We start from the raw sequence: 24,139 nt of genomic DNA, 5'->3' as shown, positions 1-24,139 counted from the left end.
TGTAAGGATGGATTGCTCCTGTGCAAGAAATGACCATGATTTATCTGATGAAGTTTTGCATACGAACAAAATTTCTGTTATTTGTTTCTCGATTTTTTTCTGATTGTTTTGAGCATTTGTTTGCAATTAGGGATTTGTGCCCTTGTCTGCCAAAATTACGCAGGGTATAAATCCCATGACGAGGATATCAAGTGCATCCCAAGCAGGGTTCCTTCCCATGGAAATGACGAGGATATCAAGTGCTGGTAATATACCTCCCCACGCTGGGTTTTGCTCCCCTCCTTGCCAAATTAGCCCTTAAAGGTGGAGTCAAAAAAAAAAATTAGATATAAGTAAGAAATATGGTAAATCAGTTGGGGAGTTACATGTGCCAAGAAATTTTAAGTATGCGAGTGGCGATGAGAAACTGAAACACACAACCTTTTTAACAAATTAACATGAGTACATGATGATGATACATAATGCACAACTGAGATCTAAAGCTATTCCCAAATCCAATACAGGTGCACTGGGAGAAGCTTGAAGAAATACAGGCTACTACAGTTAGTTGCTAGTTACTAACAACAAGATCTAGAATGTCTTTGACATACAGCAAACAGCACATCAAGACCTACAGCTGGTCCTACACTGAAAGCAACAACTGAATGCGCGATCATGGGGCATTCAGCACCATGCCCCCATGCAGGTGTTTTACAGTACAGCGAGTCAAATTCTGGTTCTTCAGGCATGAGCAACGGATATACCCACCAGGATCATGCTCGGGCTCTCTTGCTACTACCGCTGCAGTTCGGGCACTTGTAGTGCTTGATGTGCTCGGCCTTGGCAGGAGTGATCTTGACACACTTGCCATGGAACCATGTCTCGCAGGCATCGCAGCATATCCAGAACTCATCCTGACCGTAGTTGTCACCACATGAACCACACAATGTGTTTTCATGGTCTTCCTCTTCCTCATCTTCCTCGCCTCCGCTGTCATCCTCATCCTTTGGAGGTGGCATCTTGGAACCCCTTGAGTTGGGTTCTGGCTGGCGCGGTGGCTGTATATGTGTTTATAATGCCAAAAGGAATAAGAGGAATGAAGTTAGGAACTTATTTGAGGCTAAAACAGTTAAAGTAGAATGAAAGGAATCATACTTTTGTGCCAGATTTATTGTTCTTGCTGCTGCTTTTTGGAGTTTTTTCTTTGGTCTGCTTCTTGGCAGTTCCTGTGACAACCTCATATATGGTAGGGAGGTTATTAATCATGACAAAGAGCCGCTTCCTGCAAAAAAAAATCACAAAAGGTGATTATATATTATATGACAATGAATTTCAGAAAATCCATCTAATTTCTTTAGAGCATAGAATAGTAGAGCACCTAAAATGCTCTTACAGGCCCCTAATTGTAAGGGAAACATTCCAGAAGAAGTACAAAAGAATATTTTCCATGTTACAGTTTGCATAATGAAGTCTGATGTATACATCAAATTCCTTTAGGTTATAATAAAAAGTTTTCCATGTTATGATTTGCATACTAAAAAGCATCACATATCACCAAACTTGAATAGGAAAAGATCAGGGCTGCATAGACCCAAAGTATCAAACTCTAATTACAAACTCAGAGTAGTTGGAGAAAGACTACGGGCTTGTTTGGATGCGGTCCTGAGTGCAGCAATCCAGACCGCAGAACACAAAACCAAGCGCCTGGATGTGCTGCTTGTGCCAGGCAGCTTTCCCAGGATCAGAAGCAAACGAGCCCTATATAACTGAACTCAGAGTTTCTCCATCTTGGTACCAGTGAGAAATTAATGCAGCATAAGTTTATTACTTAAAAACAAACTGGTAATTTTGACTATTGATGCACCCCCGATTTTTCTAATATGGTAAAAGAATGTGCTGTTTCAGTGGCAAGAGAGATTCCCACTGTATGGAAATACCTCCGCTTTAGAGGGAAAAGGAAATGTCAAAGAAAAATGAGCATAAGAGAATTGAGGCAACATTCATAGACAATTCAAAAACATCAAGTTAGTCCTATCAAAGTGTTAACATGACATTATTATTAAGCTTGAATTTGAAAATATAATGGACACAAAAAGATTATGTAGAATTGAATATCTTAAGGCCAAAATAAGACAATTAGAATTTAAATCTCAAATGGTGCAACTACATTTTTCAACCATCAATTTATTATTATAGTGATAAGCAAGATAAACAAATTTGATTGTTTGGTTAGTCATTCAAACAGTAATCAAATTTCATCTTTGAGTTTGACCTAAAATTGTGAAATTGAATTTTTTGTGATTAAATGTACAACAAAAATCAATATACCCAACACTTTCCAGTTAGAATAGCAATTCACAACATGCCAACACCTCAGGTTATTAGTAGCAGTTTTTCTTTGCAACATCTTTACCGCTCCACAATAATCACGATTAATAATATTATAACTAATGGATGCCAATACAAACTATGCTGAAACAAAGAGAGTTGGGTTGCAGGTTACTTGACAAGAAAATGTTAAAAGATTCACTCAGCGAACCTCTTAGTTATATGGGTCAGTTAACTTCGGAGACATGGTACAGACAAGAATCATGACTCCAGAAATTTAAGCAAAAGAAGAGAAACTACAGCCCACAGCTTAAAATTGATACTAACAAATTATGTGAACAGCATGCCACATTGTCATAACCGATTCCCATTATCTTGTGATTATAAAGGCAAAATAGTTCTGCACTAAGGCTACAAAGAAAGCTCAAGCTCCTAGAAAGTTTGCATGCCTGAGTAGGACAGGGTAAGCCCCAATCTATCATGCCAGAGTAGGGAAACTAAATTGATGAAAAAGAGAATGAAGACCAAGCATACACTGCAACCATGTGGATCCTTATCTAAAGCAGCTCAACAGATGAGGTGATTCGTGAGTATATGCATAAAACAAACACTCAAACAAATCACACATCATGTGCAAATAATATAATGAGTAGAAGCAATTCAGTGCGGAGTGTTAATCTGTTTATAGTTTTCTCATCAGTCTAGTTAAACTGAGTTGCTCTGTTGGCCACTTGCTAGCTGTCTTCCTGGTTCTTTTACTCTGCTCTTCTGTACCCTCAGTCCTGGATTCTTTATCCGAACAGAACATGGATTGCATTATGTTTCAGTAAAGGAATTAGGGCTTTCGACATTTCCGATGAAAATGAGAATGATCATGAAAATGGAATTAGGGGTTTCAACATTTTGGGGGAAAACTGAGGACCATGAAATGATACAACAAATAATATGTCAGAGATCATAACATGATAGCCCCAGTGTAGTGGTGTGACCAAGAAAAACACACTGCATAGAATGATTAGACAACTTGGTTTGCTCATGATGAGAAACAAGGAAACAGCAGATATGATAGAACAAAATCAAGGATCATAGCACGGTACCCTTTGCTCAAGGAGGTAACCAGGAAGAGCACTCCATAGACTTAAAATACAGCTTGATTGCTCATGAGGAGGAAAAAGGAAATAACAGGTAAGGACGTACCATCGTCTGCCTGAACACAAGATGCTTTAGTTCTAGTAGAGCATAAAAAAACAATGGTGCATCCGTGCCAAGGATAAAGAGCCAGATGAATCAACAATACCTGACTGTGAGCAAGTAGAAGAAAGTTCGAGATGGTCCAGGTATGTCCATAGTCTTGACTTGAAGAAGATAGATCAGAAGTCGAAGATCAGATGTTTAACAAATGACATGACACGAGCTTGAGTTTAGTGTTCTCATGAAGCCAAAGAATCACTGATAAAGGAGGTTGCAGAAGATAGGACCTCATGATCCATCTAACAATTCTAGCACTCATGGCATAGATCCTCATGTTGGCCATGTTTATGAAAACAGCCACATGGAAAAAACTTGAAGCAGGGATCCTTTATCATGATCAAACCTACAGTACTAGCCACACAGGACAACTTTTTGTGGTCCAAGTCCTGACTGTAACCATTGGGCAGGTGCAAAAGAACATCAGCTAGGTGGATAAGCAGCCACAAGTGTTGGAGATGGAGTACCAATGACAACTAAGAAATAGCACAAAGACATGTCCAATCAGCAATATCTTGCAAATGGCATCCTCCAGGCTCCATCTAAGGAGCTCTATCGTTAGTGAGTACTCCCTCCGTTTTCAAAATGTAGGTCATTTTGACTTTTTAAGGTACATAGATTTTGCTATGTACCTAGACATAACCTTATATTTAGGTGCATAGCTAAACCTATGTATCTAGAAAAGCTAAAACAACCTACATTTTGGAACGGAGGGAGTGATTCTGTAAGAGGTAGTTTGAATAGTACGAATAAATGATTGTGTATGAGGTGGTTTGAACTCTGACCAAAGACATCATGTAAACAATGCTGCAAACTTCTTAATGGAAGACTGTGCATCATTCTTGCTTGTTTGGCATGGAGATTGGGCCATTGATCCATTTGACACCGAATGGAACCACATGGCATGAAGAATTCTTCAAAAGGATTATCTGGTGAAGAAGGAATAAACCTTAACAATGAAAATGGGCAAGACAAACTACTTGGAAGATATCATTCCTTCGAAGGTTCCGCTTATTCTCAGCCGAAATGTAAATCAGATAATACCAACAAAAAGGCAATGGCCATCTCAGCATCAATGATCTGACAAACAATAGTACGTGTTTTGACTTAATAAAAAAAACTCTCCCTCGACTTTGCCAAACAAGTCTCAAGCTTTTTAATGGTACTATCAATAAGCCTCCAAAGCAGTATTTCCATCGAGAATCATAAGAACGGTAGAAGACCATTCTATTATTTACCTGTTAGCTTCACGTCAAAATTCTAGAGACAAGGAGAAGAAACCATGACGGAATAGAGGACATTAGAGAGCAGATTACACCACAAACCAGCAATCTTGATTGATAGAATCACCAAGAAGCACTACCAATAGACCAAAAACCCACCAGATACAAAGTAAAAGATAAACCAAGCAGGAGCAACTAAAAGCAACGGCAGCAATCTTGGTTGGAGAAGGCAGCAAGATGCATGTGGAGATTATAAACTAGTGAAGTTAGCACCAATGATGATTCTGACGATCTGGAATTCAAGATCCAATATCTCAAAGAGAGAAGAATGGAGGAGTATTTGTCTTAGCAGAATGTGCTCCTCAATGAGACATTTGTAGGACTCTGATGACCAAAGTAATTTTAGATTTTCAACACAATCAATGCAAACAATGATAAGTAATAACTGCATAATAACAATTATAAGAATAAAACCTCACTACTCTACAGCACACAAGCATAGTACAGTCAGATAACAAGATTGGGTACACCAACATAAGAGAGATACAACCAGATCAATAATAAGTACATTACCTTCCCGTCAAAAAAATAATAAGTACAATACCTGGATTCTTTGTCAAACCCAAATCTTGCTCCAAAGTAAAAGGCCACAGCCAGTAGCCAAGCATCACTATGCACCGCAACAAGTGACAGCCAATCTTTCTCATCCATCCCATCACGTGCAAAATTAATTCCTAGAGCCGGCTCTGGAAGTTCAGGAGGAACCTCCTCTGCAGGCAAGTTCACTTCCCATGTTTCGTTGGGGAGGCCATACAAGCACAGATTCTCTTTCTCTGCAATCAAAATGTTATGTCTTAAGCTTCTGAGTGTTTGTTGAGATTCTTTCTTTTATGCTATTTGAACCCAAAAGAAACCAGAACCAAGAATGTTTCAAAAGACTGAATGCACACTGAAAAATGAAACTAGAGGGCAGGAAAAAGAAAGAATCAGAAAAACAGGAAAATAAAAGTACGAGTCTACAACTCAGGTTGTATCAGTCAGTCAAGGATTAGTAGATGCCATTATGCCAATCAGACAATGCCCATTATGTATCCCTATAAACGATTGCCAAAAAAGCACATTGTAATAAGAAACTAATGGGTTAAGATAGTAAAAGGTGATTGGTTCAGAAATTCAAATAATACAATAAGAGGAAGATTCCACTTCGATGCCACTTGGACCACGATAAAGAAGTAACCCTGTGTCAGTGCTAGTCTTCGTATGCTCCTGTGACTTCCCTAGTACGTAGTATTATTCTTTTTGCGTTGTCACTGAAAGCGACCCTGACTTCTGAAAGGCCCAAACTACCCCTCATGAGGTGGGCAACGTGCTCACCTGCCACTACTTTTACTCTCCAGGTCTCCCGAGCCCAAAATGAACAGTACGGGTAAACGTCATCCAATTAGGAAAGTAGCTCAAAAATAAAAAAAAAGGAGCTCCCTCCTATACCTCATTCGTCCAACATCCTTTTGTTAGCAGGAAACTGGGTGTTTGGTTACCTCCCCTAAAGTTTAGTCCCATCACATCGAATGTTTAGATACTAATTAGGATACTAATTAGGAGTATTAAACATAGACTATTTACAAAACCCATTGTATAGATGGAGGCTAAACGGCGAGAAATCTATTAAGCCTAATTATTCGTCTCGCCGTTTAGCCTCCATCTGTGCAATTAGTTTTATAATTAACTTATATTTAATCCACCTAATTAACATCCGAATATTCGATGTGACACGGACTAAACTGAACTAAACACCCCCTAATCTGCTAGTAGATCGAAAGCAAGAAGCACCAAACCAACAGAGAATAATCCCATCAAACTTTTCCGCAAGAGGTAAAAGGCACAGAAGCTTTTTCCTTCAAGGCCAAATTCCCCAAACCAGCAAAGAGGGAAAATCCAGTAAAATCCAGGGATAGATCGAAGCGAGAAGCAACAATCCCCAAACTATAGGACCAAAATCCACACAAAAAAATTACTCCTCTCGGTAACTAACACAGAAATCACACAAGACCTCCCAGTCAACCTCCTCCAAGGCCCAATCATTCCGGCACGAAACAGCACGAACGCCACCGAATCACACGAATTCGGTGCCCAAGTACGGCGAATCGGAGGAGCGAGCGCGGGCGCGAGAGTTCACCTGGGTCGCACTGCTGGTAGAACTTCTCCACGTCTGCAAAAACCCAAGCAAAGGGAACCAAATCAGCCACCCGGGAAACCACTGATCGAAGGTTCCGGAGCATCATGAACCCCCGAAACCATTCAGAAACCACCTCCGCAAGGGGGGGAAATGGAAGGAGCAGCCGCGGCACGTACCGGTGGTGAGCGCCTTGATCATGCCGGCCCGGCGCGCCCGGAAGTCCCGGAACACGTCCTCCGGCGAGCGGGGCGTGCCGCCGCCGTCCATGTCCCGGTGCGGGCGCCTGAGCTCGGGCCGGGGGGTGAGCTAGGGTTAGGGTTTTGGGGGGGGGGGCGCCGAGGCGAGGGGGATGGGAGCTGAAGCGGGGGGAGCTTGAGGCCAGCGAGAGAGCGACCGGGATTTTTAGACGAGGCCAGACGGAGGGGACGGGTGGGGACCAGGGCGCGGATTTTGAATCACGCCGAGGGGGTGGATGAAACGTTGGCGAGGGGTGCTTTTGCCTGGAGGAATTGCATCTCAGCTCCCAATGGTACCGTAATTTTCCAGATGAACCCCTGATGCGGAAACAGTCAGCCGGCCAGGGCGCGGTCAAACTGTGAAAGCATCGCCACTGTCATGCGGACCCACTCGTCAGCTATTGTTCGATATGTCAGCTGCTAGGCTCACAACTTATGGAAGATTAAAATCTTTTCTCATCGATAAATAACCATATCTTTTCTGGCAGGACGAACAGAAGTGGAGGACAGTGCTTTAAACTGAGGGGCATATAAATGCCAGCGAAGTTTGAATCTAATCTTTTGAATGCTTGTGATTTGGTTGCAGGTACAACAGTACAATGAACTAATGAAGCACACAGCCTTCTTCAATGGCAACAGATGAACAGTTGAGGCTGATGCCAGAAGCTGGTGCTCCATTCCTTCACAGGCAGCAATTAGCCCAAAAATAGAATCCTACATGCATCTTTTTTTTAAAGAATCCTGCATGCATCTTGAGTGGCCACTTGCCATAATAATGGTTTCATTTGCAAACTGTTGTCAACAAAAGCACGAATGCTGAAGATATACAGAACTGGCAGTTTGACAGCTACAGTGTTACAATCCTGTAGGGTGCCATAGAGGCCAGATATGCAGCTCTTGATTGCCGTCTTTGGAGCATCGTCAGATCCTATGCAAGGTGATGAGTACCAGCACCAGAATGGGCCTTTCTTCAAGTAACAGGAGCCACAAATGGAAAGAGCGGTGTTTCTGCGCCGCTGCCTCCTGTTCATTCAGAGGGATGATTTGTTACATCATTTACTAAACTGTGCGGTCTCAGGACATCTCCTCCGAAACAATTGCAGACTTACCTCAAAAGAACATTCCGAAAGGAGGGAGGATGTGCACTGAGGACCATACAATTGCCATACAGAGAGGGGTCATCTGTCTTCAGAATTCAGATTGCTTTTTGATTGTGCCATCAGGTACATGGATAAGATCCTTGTAACCTTGTTAACTCTACTGATATGCGAAAGTAGTGCAGCAGTTACCTCAAATGAATTTACTTGCAATTTGTACATAACAGCTGTTAGAATGCCAACAAAGAAGAAGCATCGTTGCATCAAGTCATCAGCAGTAAGCTACTACTGTACTACATCAAGGTATTTTAGATTTATCTAAGAGGGTGGAGTTGCAGAGTAAGACAAAGGCCCTACCATGATAGCAAGATCTCTACTAATTTATTTCGGATGGAACTTTCTTTGAGGATAAGTTTCAGCAAAAGCCTTCAGCAGAGCCTCTTTGGCAATTTTGTACATCACTGAAGATGCTGTGCCTTCCTCAGCAAATCTGATAGCATCACGGTACAGATCATTACACCGCCAGGCCAGAGGTCCTTCTGAGCTTTCGGGGACTGCAGATAACATGTCATTCTTGGCATTTCTTGTCCATCGCTTTCAGTATATATTTATCAGGAAGCACTTGCACACCAATAACAATTAAAACCCTTAAGGCATGCCGACAAAGAATGCCAGCAAATTCAAATTTGTGGCAACTGCAAGTTATGCTGTTCCCCGGCTTATTGTAGACAACAGTGTATCTACTATTGGCAACACAAGATTTAGTTACCTCAAATTTGCTAATGTGCCCAGTTTCAACTTTCGGCACTAAAAAGTCTGAAGATGCAACAAGCTCCCATCCTGAAACAAGTCAAATATCAATTTGGTGTACAGCTCAGATGCTTGTTTCTCCATTGGATATGTAGTCTTCATTACCATCTTGAAACAGAAGCTTGAAAAGTCTTTCTGGAGTTGATTCTGATAATGTAGTGACATCGCCTTATCAAACTGCAATACCAGATCTGGTAGGCAAGTCGCCATGAAATTCCTCCGTAACAACTTCAACATTGTCTCCCGCTTTGGTGCATCGAGCGATGCTAGACGAGTACAATGCCATTGCAGTCCAGTGGGGACTTAAGATCACTAGAGCATCCAGAACTTGGTACATGAATGGTTGCTAATTGCTCCAGTATCTCTTTCTTTTTCAGGGCACTGAGGTTGTACCGAGAACAGTAGATAGCCTTCACTTATAGCCGTTTGTGCTAGAAATAGTGGTAACATTTCGATGCCTACAGACTCCTCATCGCTTCGTGAATATCGTGAATATTCAGATAGCATACGATGTAATAGTTTCCTTTTTTGCTGTACAAATAACTTCGCATATGGTAGTTTGCTACACTGTTGACTCAAGTACTGATTTCATGAAACATCGGGAACAGAAATGTACCCTTTTTGTCGCCGTTTGCTTTTGATGCGTGCTGAACGGGTAGTTTGCTACTATTTTGAGTTTTTTTTTTTTGCGAAAGGCTATTTTGAGTTTATAACTCATGCTGTCTGTGCTATTTTAACTCATGCTGTGAATGGTGTGCTTGAACTTTGCCTGTTTGGAGGGCCGTTTTAAGGCCGGTGTGAGTTACGTGCGTGGAATTTTCTTGGACTGACCGACTGAGCACAAAATTGTTACTAGGATGGTAGATAAAAAAATACAATTGAAAATAATAATAAAAAAACTCTCTGGTGACATTTTCCCTCTGGCTCCGACGCCTCTTAAAACTTCCTGACTGCCGGCGAGGCCACATCTTCCCCCGCACCGCCGCCTTAGCTGCTCCCTCCATTTCAAATTATAAGTTGTTTAGATCCCTTCATTTCAAACTAAAGGTTATTTTGATTTTTCTAAATCCTATAATTTGGAACGGAAGGAGTACAGTTTAAGCTCTTATGCCATTGTTTTGAGCTCCAATTCCATGCTCTTCTATCCCTATCCCTGTAGAACGAAATCTGCTCCACTGATTCTCAAACCTCGCGCTTCCACATCGTTTCTAAATCTGGGCCTTTCGATGGGGATTTAGCATGATCTGAACTATCGGTTCTTTTGCCTTGCCCATTGTTATCATCAATCTATTTTGAAACTGAACTGCCTTGCAAGTTGGCGCGCGTACACTCGCGTTGCATAACGTCTGGATTATCCTATTCTCGAACAATGCTTCCGAGCTTGCTTTGCCGGTTGGTTTGCGCAGAGCCATATCCCCGCGTACCAAAGCGCGCTACAGTAACTGAATCCATAGGAATGGAAATCCTACGTTTTTTCCTCCGTTCCAAAGGAGGCCTTACTGCTTGGCTCATTGTGCCTTTCGCCGATTGTTCCTTTCTCTGCGCAAGCCTGATGGATCGAAAAAGGCACGGAGCTTCAGATCAGTAATGCGACGTTGACGAGGGATGAACTGATGGGGTGGCCATCATCAAGGAGATAGTGCACCGACGCGAGCCAGTCAACCAGAGCACCACTGCCCATGGTTCTGTCTGGGCGCAGTTTGATGAGAGGTGTGGAAGAACATTCATAGTTAGGCTCGTTGATGATACGCCACTGGAATGTTAAGAACTGTAGTTTGACTGATCCCGTTGCCCTCGACTCCTCCTTCAGCCCTTGGCAATCTTCTCCTCCCTTGCAAACTCAATCGATCATGGATTCATCAGGTGATGAGAACAAGCGCGGGAAGCAAGTTAGAATTTCCTTGTCAGAGTCTCACTCCCAAAATGTGCAGCATCAGGCATATCACAAGACACAACCTTCCAAACACACTCTCATGGCTTGATGCATCTCACCTCAACAGACGCAAGCGGCGATCAAAGATCCGTAATAAGCAGAGTCTGACAATTTCCAGTCCCAATCCACCAAACTGAATCTGGATGCACTCTTTACCTCTGCTCATCCTGGAGAAGGGAGAGGATTGGCAGGCGGCTGACAAAGAGGACTACGGGGAGGGGCAAGGTGAGGGGAATCCGTGACCGGGATATCCGATGCAGCACCGGCTGTGGGTCTCCGCCTCTCCGGCAGGTCCACATCACCGGCGCCGGATGGGAAAGGGCAGCCATAGCAATGGGAGAGCGAGCGAGGGAGGTTCAGCCGAAACGAAATGAGGGTTGAAAACTATTGCATCGCAGAGAATAACCGCGATTCAAAAATAGGAGGTTAAATGTAAATATTTGGATCGCGGAGAATAGTTGCAATCAAAATTAGGGTGTTATATGAAAATATTTAGATCACGGAGAATAATCACGATCCGAAATAGGGGTTATATGCAAATAATTGGTTCGCGGAGAGGAGTCGCGATCCAAAAGAGGGTCTCGTTTGCAAAATAGTTTTTGACCGCGGTCCTATCTCACCGGCGTTCCTCCTCCCCTCCGGCCGCCGCCCGACGAGACGACGGTAAGCGCGGAGACTTCCACCGCTGTCGCACCTTCTGTATCCATTATCCGTACCCGTTCGGCGCGAGGGTGCTCCAAGCCTCCAAGGTCTTCACCAGCTTCGGCGGAGCGCGCCTGTGACGAGGTGCCCGGAGACACTGACGGGGAGGCCTACGCCCCCGCCGTCGCCATAGCTCTGCCCCGGAACCGAACACCTGCACAAACACGCACCACCCAGCGCTTGAACTCTCTCCGTGCTTCCTACAAGGCCTTGCCTCGGCGCCTCGCGTTGGCGGCCGCGCTCGAGGAGGAGAGGACGGCGATCGGCGACGACCTGCGGGCAGGCAGCTCGATCCCTCCCGCCTCTCTGGTCATTGCAAGACGCATCAATAGATGCAGCGACTGCGAGATGCTGTCGGTTTGAACTTTCTGGCAAAGAATCTGAAAATGAATTCGATAATCATCTGGTTCTGAATTCTGAAGTGTCTTGCTGGTTTCCACCGTGGGTATCGCCCGAATTTCATTACCACATAAGCAATGAAATTACGGATGTTATCTCGTCATCACGAGTTTGGATACTAATAGGAAACTTAACTAATAACCCAACATGAGGCTAGGTGCAAAGACCTCCACTGGAACTAGATACTAAGAGTACCAGGTAGCTACCAGAAAAGCAAAGGAACTCCACTGTGTGGAAACATCACTCCACCAGAAACAAAAGAAAGGAGACTTTGAAGATTCAGGAGTGCTTCCTCGCACCCAACTCCAACTTTTGTCACCAGCATTCACCTTCCAGTTTCCCAGCACCCGTGCATCATCATCTTCTACTGAAGTAGCATCATTCCAGTGTCATTAGGGTTGCTTCTTGCGGATGGAAGTGCAGCACCGTCCCCTTCATTGCTTCAGCTCCCATCTCTAAACAGGCCTTGTCCTCCGGGGTTTGCAAACCTGCCCAATATGATAAAAAGGAAGAAGCCAAACAGAAAATCTCAGTAGGAGATCTTTTTTTTTTTCCTTCAAGACAAACTGAATTTCTGGACTTCCACAATGCCCAACGAACAGCTGATAATCCAACCATGTGAAGTCTATTGCACTGTGGCATATAGCAGTTTACTCAAACCCAGAACTGATCGAAAGAAACTGGCCTGCAGGGAGCTCCTGCAATGGTACACTAATCGCTGCTTATTCAGGCCATTCCGATACCCATGATTTGTCAGCCTCATCTGCTTGTTGCCCGCGTCGAGAAGGAAGGTCACAGAACCGCTTGTGCAGGGGTAGATATGATCCACATGGATCAACAATGGTCATGTGCATTGTACAAGCAGCGAGGCATGATCGAGAAGGAAGGTAGCATTTTGGCTGATGTCGTTAACAAGAGTACAAAGAGTACAAGACGTTGAAGACTCATGAACTGATGGCGACTAAACTGTTAAGCAATCTAGTCAATCTTTTTGGAGATCTCATCGGCCACTTTGTTATGCAGTATGCTTGCTTCTGCAAGTCTCAATGGAATTTCGGTGAGGAGCATGCTAGCATTTCCGTTGTTTTGGATTCAGTGATAATTGATTGACAAGGGAATGATCCCAGAGACCTGAAGGATAAAAAAAAACTCAAAAATTGTTCCATTGCCGGGATTTGAACCCGGGTCGCCTGGGTGAAAGCCAGGTATCCTAACCGGACTAGACGACAATGGATTTGTGAACTATTGGAACAGATTACCATTATATTACTAAAATCAAGCGCAGACCTAAGCCACGCCATCCCCGTCCATAACCCCTCTCTGGCTGGCCTGGCGCTCTGCGACTGCCGCTGCAGCTCCTCTTTCCACTCCGCCCGCGCATTCCGTCGAACGCCTCGTCCTCCAGGCTCAATCTCCATCCTCATCTTCCATCCCAATCCCCACCCCGTAAACCCTAGCCCTTCTCCCCTCCACCATTCCTCGCGGGAGATGCGGAAGAGGTAGCCTCCGCCGATGGGCTGTTGCTTCCTCCGCGCCGCCGCGGCGCCCCGCCTCCTCCTCTACCGCACCGCCGCCTCCCGGCAGCTCCCGTCGCCACTAACCGTTCTCAGGAAGGTAAATGTTACAATATACCCCTTCCTCCTCTCATGGCGTGACGACTTGGGGATTAGGAAGGGGCGGGGCATATTTGTGTGATGCCCACTAGGCACTAGCCCTTGTAGAACCAGGAAGTTCGTGAACCACTCCACTTGCAATCTGGTTGCGTTGCCATGCTTTGCTTGCAGTCAAGGTTCTTCTATGTACAAAATCGGAATTGTGCTGTTCGATTTCTGTGAAGTTCAGGGTAACCATATATATTGCAGTTTCGAATAGTCACTGGTTTTTTATTTTGTTCATAGTGTGTTGGATTGGTCAAGCGTTTTTTCGCTTCAAAATGGTTGTCATTCAAAGTTTATCATCACAATACGTTCAAGGATATCAGGGCTTAAATTTAAAATGATGGTCATTCAAACTAACTGTTGTTCTTAAATTTCTATTTAATATCAGGGCTTTTCAGGGAAGTCAGTTCTGCCAATCACAGACTCGATTGAGAGTTTTCAAGGACCATCAGTGCAGGATACTCCACGGATTCCACTGTATGATGACAGCATACCCTCAGGCATATTGGACACATTGTCGAATCCGACCGATGGTGTCACTCGTGCTGATTCCTCAAAGGGCAGAATAATGCTTGTTGATGGAACGTCAGTGATGTACAGATCCTACTACAAGATATTGGGTTAGTATTTTTCTGATTTCTTCTTCAATGGACCGTTTTGTTGATATGTGTTGTTAGCCTTTTGCTTCCTGTTTCTTATTAGCAAACATCTAGAGAGGAAGCACCTTGATGTCTTCATTTTAATACATACTTTGATCGGCAAATGATATACTGGAATTGAACTTGTTCTTCTGTGGTTATGTTAGTGTCATCATGTCAAAGTTGTGTCAATGAAACCGCCTTTGTCTAAACCACATGAGCTTCCTCCTGCATAATATTGAAATTCACAAGAAAAAAAGGCCACCAAAAGCAACTGCTGTACACATGCTCATCTCATTTTCTATGCATTCTTTTTGCATTTTTTTTTTAAATTTCTGGAATCAGCAATTCATCTATTTTTATTTCTATGGGTGTAGCACAACTGCAGCATGGCCAGTTGGAGCACGCTGATGGAAATGGAGATTGGGTTTTGACTATATTCAAAGCTCTATCCCTGGTAAGTAGGATTGTTCCATGGTCAAACAGAGTCTTTCCTAAGAATCCCTGATCCATAGTGAAAACTATACCCTTAAATTTCTATATATTTTTACAGCTTTGTTTTCTAATTCATTGTCACAAATAGAGTAAATGGACTGTGAGCATCAACCCTGTCCACTCTTGCTGTAGCAAAACTCTTATGAGGTTACAGAATTGTGGAATAGATAGAGTGTTTACCAAGTGTGGTAGCCTGGATCTAGATGGTCATTTCCATTGCAATTTTGGACGTGCTGGGAAGGCTAAAAATCAAAGGAAAATTTGTTGTACATAGCTGCCTGTTTCAGAGGATTAATCTGTTTTGCGGCTTACAGAAGTTCACTATCAGTTAATGTTAATGTATGTTTTACTTGTGTATTGGCCTGTTGTGGCTGCACATATTTTTAGTTGTGAGGTGCCAAACTACATATTAACATTGTACAATTTCATATTTTGCTTTGTATGCTTTTCATCTTTGTGATTCTTTTGATTATTTTCTGCAGCTTCTTGACATGCTGGAGTTCATTCCATCTCATGCTGCGGTATGTTCAGTTCTAGCATGGTTTCTACTGCCATCAATATCTGTTTGTTTTTTCATTCCCTCACATCCCTCATGATTTTGTTAACCCATTTGTAGGTCGTGTTTGACCATGATGGTAAGCTGTGCCCAGGATAATTCTTATACCGAGTATACACATTCTGTTTAATTTTTTAGTATTCATGCCACTTGTTGATCACTCTCCGCAGCACACACTCGCCACTTTTTTAATCAATAAGCATTGAATCCTTGTCATAATATGATGTTTGCATTGTTCAGCTTATTGAGCTTAGTCAGCACTAGACCAAGATATTGATATGTCGGAAGCTTTACCTTGCTATCCGATTTCTCGTTACCATTCACGAAAGTTTTTTATTCAATTTTTTGTCAAAGATGTTTGATTAAATATGAAATCAATATATATGTTTTATACCTTTTCCTTTTTTGGGTGGGGCGGAAGGGAGGGGGGTGGGGGTCGGTGGTCTTTTATTTTCATCTTAAATTCCTTGTTTGAGCATCCCTAGAGGTTAGATTGTGAGATGGACCTAGTCTCTGCAAATTTAAAGTGTTGAATTTCCTTAAACTTCTGAAAGCAACAAATAAGTTACCAAACTTTTCTTTTCAGGAGTTCCATATGGTCATAATACTGCCATGCCATCCAAAGAATGTCACATGGCAAAAGGTAAGGGTTAAGATGTCTCGAATTGATGGGATCATGGGAGAAGGTATATGTGGCTGACAATTAGCAGATCTTGGACTGATCCGCATATTGTCTTCTTGATGGCCTGGAGCCCTGACTTAGTGACTTGCACATAAGCCATGTTTTGCTATACTCGATTCCTTGACCAAGGAAGTAGCAGTTGGAAAGCCAGTAGGAATGATATAGGAATGTTTGGATAAAGCAGTTCTGGAATGTTATGTAATGCCATTGTAGCGCTGCCAACTTTTGGTTTCTACGACTTCTATTGCGCTTAGTTCTTGATTCTGATTCTCTTTCCAATTGTTCTTTCCTCTACTAAAACAGCGCTAAGTAGTATGCTCCAAGTTGGCAGGTTCTTAGAGATACTTTGCTTATGTATTGGAAAGAGAACATGTCAAAACTTAAGTGTTGATGTTTGCACAGCCACTTGGCAGAAGATATCTTTGCTTTAGGAGGGTCAGGTTCCAATTGGGTGCTTTTCAGTTGCAGCTGTTTTATCCTGTTTCCTCTCATATTTGAACCCAAGAGACAATACCATTCTCTCTTCTTTCCCCTTAGGAATGACCTTTCGTCATATGCTGTACCCTGCTTACAAGAGCAATCGCACCCCAACGCCAGACACCGTTGTCCAGGGTATGCAATACTTGAAGGCATCCATTAAGGCAATGTCAATCAAAGTAATTGAGGTAAAATAATATCATTTATGCATTTGATTACAACCTGGATAGCTATTTACTATTTAGTATGTTGGGTAACACGCAGGAGAGTTGCATCTCTCTCAAATGATATAGCTGTTGATATTTGGCTTTGTAAAATAATTGATGCAGGTCCCAGGTGTTGAAGCTGATGATGTTATTGGCACCCTGGCTGTAAACAGTGTGTCGGCTGGTTACAAGGTCACTACCTGCACCATTGATCTTCTTCAATTATTCTATCCATTGTTTATCAAACAAACAAAAAAAAAATAACCTACACCCAACCACAAAGCACAACAGGCACATATGCACAAGGTATAATCTCGTGCATTTTGATCATTTTTATGACTAATACATTTGTCTTAAAATGCCCCTCTTTGAAGGTGCGGATTGTCTCTCCTGATAAAGACTTCTTCCAAATTTTGTCACCTTCTTTGCGTTTGCTCAGGATTGTTCCACGCGGTTCAGGGTCAGTTCAAATGTTTTGTTACATTTCAAGTGTAACTGAACGATTCAAATAGTTAAATTTCATGATTCGGACATGCAGAATGGTTTCATTTGGGGTTGAAGACTTTGTCAAGAGATATGGAGCCCTGAAACCCTCGCAGTTTGTTGATGTTGTTGCGCTTTCAGGAGACAAGGCTGACAATATACCTGGTAGTCCTTTGTTGCTGTTTTGTCCTATGATGCATGCCTCTTCTAGCAAGTGATACCCTTTTCCCTTTTTTATTCCCATTGACTGATAAAGAAAGAACTAAGTATATGAATGTAACATACTTTGGGTTGTTTGGTCTGTTTGCTGCATGAACCTGGCCTATTATCTTTTCTGATAACTGTTTCGTGACAAACAAGGAGATTTCATTTCTCTTTTGCACGAAGCTAGGCAGCCAAGCACACTGGTAGCTATATAGAAATACTGCCTTCCTATTGCTTCTTCTACTTGTTTACTTATTGCTTTGCTGTATTGTGTGATTGAATTGTAACTTTAGCTGTTGAATAAAGACCTTGGCTGACCTATCAAATGAGGCTATAAACCTTATTAAGTCTACTTACCTTGTAAGTCCAAATGCAAATCCTTCTGTGCCCAAAATTATCTTCTGACTATAACTTTTACCAGCGATTATTCATCATTCTTTGCCGCAATGCATCTCTGTGATCTGAATTTATCTTTGCTGGAACCCATTAACAGTGAGATGCTTATGATGTGACTGGAAACACTTTCTTTTGCAGGAGTTGACGGAATTGGAGATGTTAATGCAGTAAAGCTGATAACTAAGTTTGGTATGTTTCTTTATAGAATTTTGCCCTTGAAAGACTAATTAGATCTGGATTATTTAAAAAAAGATTTATATGCTGTAGCAGAGTTATTTATTTATTTTAGCTTGTTAGTGCAAACTGATTGATCTAAGTGCACATGCTATAAAAATTGGATAGATTTTAGAATATCTTGCATACGCACCACAGTGGAAACATTACCAGGGTCCCTTTAGGAATCCACCTGAGTCTTCTATAGACTATTCACCTGTTTAATCTTGTTTGTCAAGCTTTTTCGTAGGGAGCATTGGCATATTTGTCACCCTGATTACCTTGAGAGGTTTCAAAGGCACAGCAATGATGTTCTTATTTTTTATAATTCTAAATAGGTTCCTTGGAGAATCTACTGAAATCTGTGGATGAAGTTGAGGATGAGCGAATTAAACAGGTAACTGTACATGATAACTCCTCTCCTTTTTCGCATGTATAAACGTTCACTTGTGTCTTTGCAAAGAAACTCTAGCAATGCCGGATTTCACTTCATTTGGTTATATGATTCCTTTTTTGTAATGGATGTGGTCAGCACCATGTCTCAAGGATGGAGTGGTGGACGTGAGAAGGCAAGGAGAGAGGATTATCCTAGTTAGGCTTGTCGTTGGTGATATGGTCCTAAACGTAATTAGTGCATATGCCCCCAAGTAGGCCACGATGAGAGTTTATGAAATGATATCATGGAACCAAGTTAACGTGGTTATTTTCAGGCTCTGATATCAGACTCGGAACAGGCAATCCTTTGCAAAAGCCTGGTATTATTTATTGGTATTTCTGTGAAAAATTCTTGCTTCCTTTCTAATTGTTAAGAGACCACCTCTCAACCAAACTCTTTTCACCCAATTGTAGGCCAAATTACGTTCTGATCTTCCTCCTTATATGGTTCCTTTCAAGACAACTGACCTTGCATTTCAGAAGCCACAGGTGACTTAAAACTGAGCATCATATCTTTGTAGTAATTACAGCTTAAAAGTGTGCTCGTTTTATGCTTCTCCCTGTATAAATTCTTCGCACCTACTGCTTCAGGACGATGGAACCAAATTCATAAAGCTCCTACGAGCTTTGGAAGCATATGCGGAAGGCTCCTCAGCAGACCCGATCATCAGAAGAGCGACCTATCTTTGGAACAAGCTTAAATCATGATGATGGTGATGTTTCCAGCATTGATTAGAAAGGAATTTTGCCAAGGTTAAGAGTTCGGATTAGAAGATTGGAAACCCAGTTCGATTGTGGTTCCAAGATATTGATGCCATCGACGTTGAACTCTGCGCCCAGCTATATCTGAATTGCTAAAATCAAGTTGTTGCTGGCGTAGATACGCCAAAGCGCATAAATCGAAGATGCAGCAGCTTAAGCAAGCAGCTCAAGTGTTCATATCACGAAACTAACTTTAGTTAGCTCTGTAGATAAGATGCACAACATTGCTCGTGTATCGGCCTTTTGTTTAAGTTGGAAGGCTCACGCAATCAAATCCTACCTTTATATCCTTTGCATTTGTATTTGTACTTCAAAAAGGGTGCAACCGTTGAGGCTGGTCCGCAAATGCAAGGAAAAAGGAACCGGCTCAACGTTCGACTGTGTGTAGCTGTTTTCGTGAAATCTAATGTATATACGGTGGCAGCGAGTGGGCTGCAAAAGCCTTTACTGTATACTGTACTAGTTCCGACACATACAAACGCTGTATTGCTGTAGCTACTTGCCGGCGACCATGGCCAGGCACAGCAAAACACCAAACCAAACAAGCTGCCGTGTCCCGGCGTCAACTCGCCGCGACACGGCTTCGGCAGGGATGTAGCACGAGCTGGTCTGCGTCACCTGCTGGCCTTGCGTGCTGCCCGGCACGGCGGCCGTCGTCTGGCAGAACCCCGTTGGCGTCGGCGTCGCCCCCCTGCTCGGCTGCAGCATGCCCTGCAAATTCAGACGGCATCAGTAACGCCCCATTCTAACAAACCAAGGCAGCAGACAGAATTGATATTGTAGAACCTGCTGCGGCGGAGATGGAGTCAGAATGGTGGGAGCCGCCGTGCTGCCGCTCTTGGCGAGCCCGGCGTCGTAGTTCGCCGTCAGGTCCGTCTTGTACAGCCCGAAGGAGCGCTCCGACTCCGGCCCGCCCTTGAGGTCCTCGTCGTAGAGCGCGAAGATGTACGTGTCCACCGACTTCCCCGGCGTCCTTGGCGTGCCGGCCTGGGACTTGAGGTGCGCCACGAGGTTGCCGTTGTAGGCCCTGGCGTTGTCCACCGTCGCGCCAGCCTCGTCGGCGTCCCCCTTGTACGGCCACCCGGTCTCGGCGATGACGATGTCCACGTCGGTGTACCCCTTGGCGTCCAGCGCGGCGCGGATGGCGTCCAGCTGCGCGTCGAACATATTGGTGTAGGTGAGCCCGGACGCGGCGTCGACGCGGCCGGCGTTGGGCTGGAACAGGCAGAACGCCAGCGTCTCCGGCCGCGTGTCGGAGGCGTAGGCGAAGTAGGGGTACGGGTTGATCATGAAGGGCGCGCCGTTCTGGTGGAGGAAGTCCAGCACCGGGTCCAGGCTGCCGGCGAGGTCCGGGTGGAACGCGCCCGACGACGGCGGGTCCGACGCCGACAGCACGGCCATGGAGTGCACCGTGGAGATCTGTTCGTAGTTGCCAACAACTTCACTCGCTCAACAACCGTTCGTCGGGGCAACCGGGCAACCATGTGTGTATGCTCTGTTTTTTAGTTAAGGCGTTGATCGCACGAGTGTGACGAGAGAAGATACGTGCCTTGGTGGTGGAGCCGGCGGGGAGCGCGGCGAGGAGGTTCTGCATGGCGGGGAGGAGCTGGGGCGCGAGGGTGGGGTCGCCGGAGTTGAGCAGCTCGTTGCCGACGGAGATGGCGGAGACGGTCACCGTGGTGGGGATGTTGGCGGCGGCCCAGGAGGCCGCGGCGGCCGGGGAGGACGCGAGGTTCGGCACGTCTCCGTTGGGGATGCCCAACAGGATGGAGATGTTCGAGCCCGCGAGCGCCGCGACCAGGTCCGGCTGCGGCTCGTAGAGGCGGAGCTTGCCGATGGACGTGGACATGAGCAGGCTGGCCGTCGACGCCGCCGGCGGGAGGTTGTCCGCGATCGTCCCGTAGTTGACGCCGATGAACGACTGCGACGCTGCAAACAGTGAACGGGCGTGCATGAGAAGACGTACCAAGTTACAGTGCACGCACAGTTCATTTCGTCAGTTCAGCAGTTGCAGAAAATCAGCTTAAAAACTGGAGTAGTTGCAGAAAATTTAGGGCCTGTTCGCTTCAGCTTATTCAGCCGGCTTATCAACCACCAAATAGTATTTTCCTCTCACAACAAATCAGCCGTCTCAGCTTTTCAACAGGCTTATAAGCTGAAGCGAACAGGCCTTTAGTCAGGAGCTGCAAAACTGATGACGAAACGAATCAGATTTTAAAGTTTCAGAAAAAAAAATAAAAGTATCAGTTCTTGGGATGGAGCCAAATGGAAGTGAGCATGATTTGTGGGGGACACGACCCATGACGCGTTTGGTCACATGCAAATGTGAGCAAGGAGTGGTTAGATAACAACGATACGCACAGTTGTACAGCCGTGAGCATCATCATCTGGCATGCACGGACACCACGACATGGTGGATCACCTCTGCTTCGGCGCGCGGCCTAAGCATTGGTGGCTACTGCAAGTACTCTTGGGTTTTGTCCAGTAGTCGTCGAAGGAGTTGTTGATTTCTATGCATTAATGATTGGGCAATTGCCTTGCTCCTGCTAGATTCCCTGACCAACCGGTTTGGTGGACTCAAAGTGTGAGCCTGACACATGGGTCAAAGTCTCCTCCATGCCAGTCCACTCTGAGCATGACCCATGCCAGAGCCAATGAACAGTTCCTGTGAAGGGATGCTTAGCAGCTACTCATACTCTTCCTTCCTAACCAGCACTAATGCACAGTTGCTGGTCACACAACAGGGCATGCAACTACTCTATCCTACTGTGCATACATCAATCAGTTAGAATCATGTATGTTTTTTTTATGAACTTGTGCCCAACTTGGCGTGGTTTGATTTTGTGCGGTTCGTCAACGTCTCCTTCTGAGAGCAATTCCATCATAATTCCTTTCTTTATCCAGGCGTTAAGAACACGACTATGACACATGGCGAGGAGAGAGTGAAGCTTCACCCCTCAGCACTGAGCAGCAGTACTTTTCTTTGATGTTGGAGGAATTTCATTTTCATGGGGAAGCAAAAGGCAGAGATCTCAGCAAATCCGTCCCACCTTCAGAATAGGGAAAATTGTACCATCAATCGCCATCGGCTTTACACGCCACTTGGGGAACTAGAGCAACAAAGTTCGGTAACTAAACTAACCCCACCAATGAATGAGTCAGCTACGTATGTGTAGTGGAAAGTCTAACGTATGCAGAATTTTTGTCTCTCCGGAAACGATAAAGTAATGTAACAGTTGTACACGCTCGCTCGAGGAACCAAGAAGTATACTGAAAGTGAATCCACTCTCCAAAGGGAACTAAATTGAGAAGGCTACTGGACTAGTAGAGAATTCAGAGAATAATCCTTTACTCCTAAGGGGGAAAAGGCAACTGATATGATTCGGTTTAGCCTGTATGCATGCCGATGTTCGCCCCTTTAGGAGACAACGCTTGTAGCATAAACGATCAATTGAGCTAACCAAGCAGTAGAAGCATGGCAAAATTGGTTACTCGACAACAAAATTGCAGAGTGAGGACGAACTCTGAACAATGAAGAGTACGCTAAGCAGGGGGAAGTAATGGCACCATGAACTTACTCGCCGGGTGGAAGAGGAAGACCTGCAGGAGGACCAAGATCGTAGCAGCAGAAACCAACCACCTCCGGATCCCCATGCGACCACTCCCCATGGCAACCGCCCTACGCGTCTCCAATGGCTAGTCGGCGGGTAGCGGCGAGGAGGAAGACGAAGGGGGGCCCGAGGAAAGCAGGCAAGGCGCGCGAGGTTGGCGGGGGGGCGGGAGACACACGCAGCGCAAGGGGTCGCGCCGTCGCGGAGGTCTTTCCGCCTACCGCGCGTAAAAGAAGAGACGGAGCGCGCGCGCGCGGCAGGACGCCGTGCGTTGTACGCGCAGTAGAAAGAGCCCCCCGGTCACCGTCTCTGCCCCCTTTGCGCGCGCGTATCTGAAATTCTGATTCCGCCTGCACGAGCTGCGCCTAGACCTGATCGCTCTACCGGCCTCCACGTCTGGAATCTTTTATAGGCGCTCCGCTCACTGCTCAGTGCCTCAGTGCTCACCAGGCCGGCCGGGTTGCTTCAGGTGTAATGCTCCTGAGGTGGCGAGAAAGCAGGGGTGAGGCGAGAGGGAGGAAAATGGAACCGGACGACAGGGGTCGCTTGCATCGGGAATCATGGCAGTGCCAGTGCATTGCAGCGGCTCTCGAACTTTCGTGTTTGCGGAATTTATGGGGGGGTTCCGGGAATCATTTGCCCGGCCCTGGCCCGGGAGGATGTGGCTGCGCTGGGTGCCTGTCCCGGCGGGCGAAATCAGCAGGCTCGCGAGGTCGTGGTGACGGGGATCTGATCTGGTCTCCGTCTCCGAGTCTCGCCGGTCAGCCTCGCCCAAGCTTTGCAATTATGTGCCGTGCCATTCGACCATAGGCTGGCGTGTCATAAGTAGGATTTTGAGTGGATACTATGGGCGATTGCTGGTCACGGTGTGGCGTCGGGGCGGCCACACGTGTAGTTATCGCGCTAATTGTTGATGGAGGCAGGGACAGGAGTGCTTGGATGATCAAACCCGCGCGCTGAGGTCAGGCGAAAGGGAAAAGGTTGGACGCTCCAGTCGGTGACAACGACCTCGCGCGCCTCCGCCGAGCAGGTTTTCCGTCAAATAGCACCGCAGCGCACCTCAGGGCTCCGGTCGCTGCCGCTGCAGATTGCATGTGCCGATGTGCGTGCGTGCAGACTACCAAGATTCTACAGCGCACGCAGGCGTGCGCCCAGCGGTTCTTCTGCCTCCTCATTCTGCAGTGCAGAGCAT

General features: G+C 45.1%; 3 protein-coding genes and 1 non-coding gene across 8 annotated transcripts; 1 reads left to right on the top strand and 3 right to left on the bottom strand.

The window, feature by feature from the left end:
• Positions 1-399: 399 nt before the first annotated feature.
• LOC117866684 (PHD finger protein ALFIN-LIKE 8) lies at positions 400-7,302 on the bottom strand. Its single transcript, XM_034750952.2, has 5 exons — positions 7,131-7,302; positions 6,955-6,987; positions 5,383-5,611; positions 1,135-1,261; positions 400-1,037 (listed from the first exon to the last, which is right to left on the bottom strand). Exons 1-5 carry the CDS (start codon positions 7,219-7,221, stop codon positions 753-755), a joined length of 765 nt encoding a protein of 254 aa, XP_034606843.1. The 5' UTR covers positions 7,222-7,302; the 3' UTR covers positions 400-752.
• A 5,989-nt stretch (positions 7,303-13,291) lies between these two features.
• On the bottom strand, positions 13,292-13,365 carry TRNAE-UUC (transfer RNA glutamic acid (anticodon UUC)). Its single transcript has one exon. It is a non-coding gene; the product is annotated as a tRNA-Glu (tRNA).
• Positions 13,366-13,450: 85 nt separating this feature from the next.
• Positions 13,451-19,632, top strand: LOC117833439 (uncharacterized). Of its 4 annotated transcripts, none has more exons than XR_011898914.1 (15): positions 13,452-13,745; positions 14,178-14,409; positions 14,805-14,884; positions 15,405-15,443; positions 15,539-15,557; positions 16,065-16,121; positions 16,698-16,825; positions 16,967-17,035; positions 17,218-17,303; positions 17,382-17,491; positions 18,065-18,115; positions 18,478-18,536; positions 18,672-18,894; positions 18,989-19,063; positions 19,166-19,234. XR_011898914.1 is itself a non-coding variant. In XM_034712922.2 (15 exons), the coding sequence occupies exons 1-15, from the start codon at positions 13,644-13,646 to the stop codon at positions 19,280-19,282; spliced, it is 1,269 nt and encodes a 422-aa protein (XP_034568813.1). In that variant the 5' UTR covers positions 13,452-13,643; the 3' UTR covers positions 19,283-19,632. The 4 variants fall into 4 exon arrangements, 3 of the variants coding, with proteins under 3 accessions (XP_034568815.1, XP_034568814.1, XP_034568813.1); XM_034712922.2 differs by having other exon boundaries at positions 18,850-18,894; positions 19,166-19,632; XM_034712924.2 differs by lacking the exon at positions 16,065-16,121 and having other exon boundaries at positions 13,451-13,745; positions 18,850-18,894; positions 19,166-19,632.
• A 95-nt stretch (positions 19,633-19,727) lies between these two features.
• Positions 19,728-23,618, bottom strand: LOC117833438 (glucan endo-1,3-beta-glucosidase 7). 2 transcript variants are annotated; one of them, XM_034712921.2, is made up of 4 exons: positions 22,915-23,618; positions 20,886-21,265; positions 20,123-20,755; positions 19,728-20,047 (listed from the first exon to the last, which is right to left on the bottom strand). In XM_034712921.2, the coding sequence occupies exons 1-4, from the start codon at positions 23,003-23,005 to the stop codon at positions 19,832-19,834; spliced, it is 1,320 nt and encodes a 439-aa protein (XP_034568812.1). In that variant the 5' UTR covers positions 23,006-23,618; the 3' UTR covers positions 19,728-19,831. The 2 variants fall into 2 exon arrangements, with proteins under 2 accessions (XP_034568812.1, XP_072151655.1); XM_072295554.1 differs by lacking the exon at positions 22,915-23,618 and adding an exon at positions 21,698-22,908.
• Positions 23,619-24,139: the final 521 nt, after the last annotated feature.

The sequence above is a fragment of the Setaria viridis genome, chromosome 8 (assembly GCF_005286985.2).
Source record: "Setaria viridis chromosome 8, Setaria_viridis_v4.0, whole genome shotgun sequence".
NCBI classification, from domain to species: Eukaryota; Viridiplantae; Streptophyta; class Magnoliopsida; order Poales; family Poaceae; genus Setaria; species Setaria viridis.
Note: the sequence above shows the minus strand (reverse complement) of the source record. Positions and strands in the feature narration are given on the sequence as shown.

Excerpts from the sequence above, each read along its gene's own strand:
- LOC117866684 (XM_034750952.2), bottom strand. The coding sequence starts at position 7,221 with ATGGACGGCGGCGGCACGCCCCGCTCGCCGGAGGACGTGTTCCGGGAC. Across the intron at positions 5,612-6,954 it reads CTACCAGCAGTGCGACCCAG|AGAAAGAGAATCTGTGCTTG; the intron begins GTGAACTCTCGC and ends TTTTGATTGCAG. Across the intron at positions 1,262-5,382 it reads GGGTTTGACAAAGAATCCAG|GAAGCGGCTCTTTGTCATGA; the intron begins GTATTGTACTTA and ends TTTTTTTTGCAG.
- LOC117833439 (XM_034712922.2), top strand. The coding sequence starts at position 13,644 with ATGGGCTGTTGCTTCCTCCGCGCCGCCGCGGCGCCCCGCCTCCTCCTC. Across the intron at positions 14,410-14,804 it reads ATCCTACTACAAGATATTGG|CACAACTGCAGCATGGCCAG; the intron begins GTTAGTATTTTT and ends CTATGGGTGTAG. Across the intron at positions 18,537-18,849 it reads AGGATGAGCGAATTAAACAG|GCTCTGATATCAGACTCGGA; the intron begins GTAACTGTACAT and ends GGTTATTTTCAG.
- LOC117833438 (XM_034712921.2), bottom strand. The coding sequence starts at position 23,005 with ATGGGGAGTGGTCGCATGGGGATCCGGAGGTGGTTGGTTTCTGCTGCT. Across the intron at positions 20,756-20,885 it reads CCGCCGGCTCCACCACCAAG|ATCTCCACGGTGCACTCCAT; the intron begins GCACGTATCTTC and ends AACTACGAACAG. Across the intron at positions 20,048-20,122 it reads CTCCATCTCCGCCGCAGCAG|GGCATGCTGCAGCCGAGCAG; the intron begins GTTCTACAATAT and ends CTGAATTTGCAG.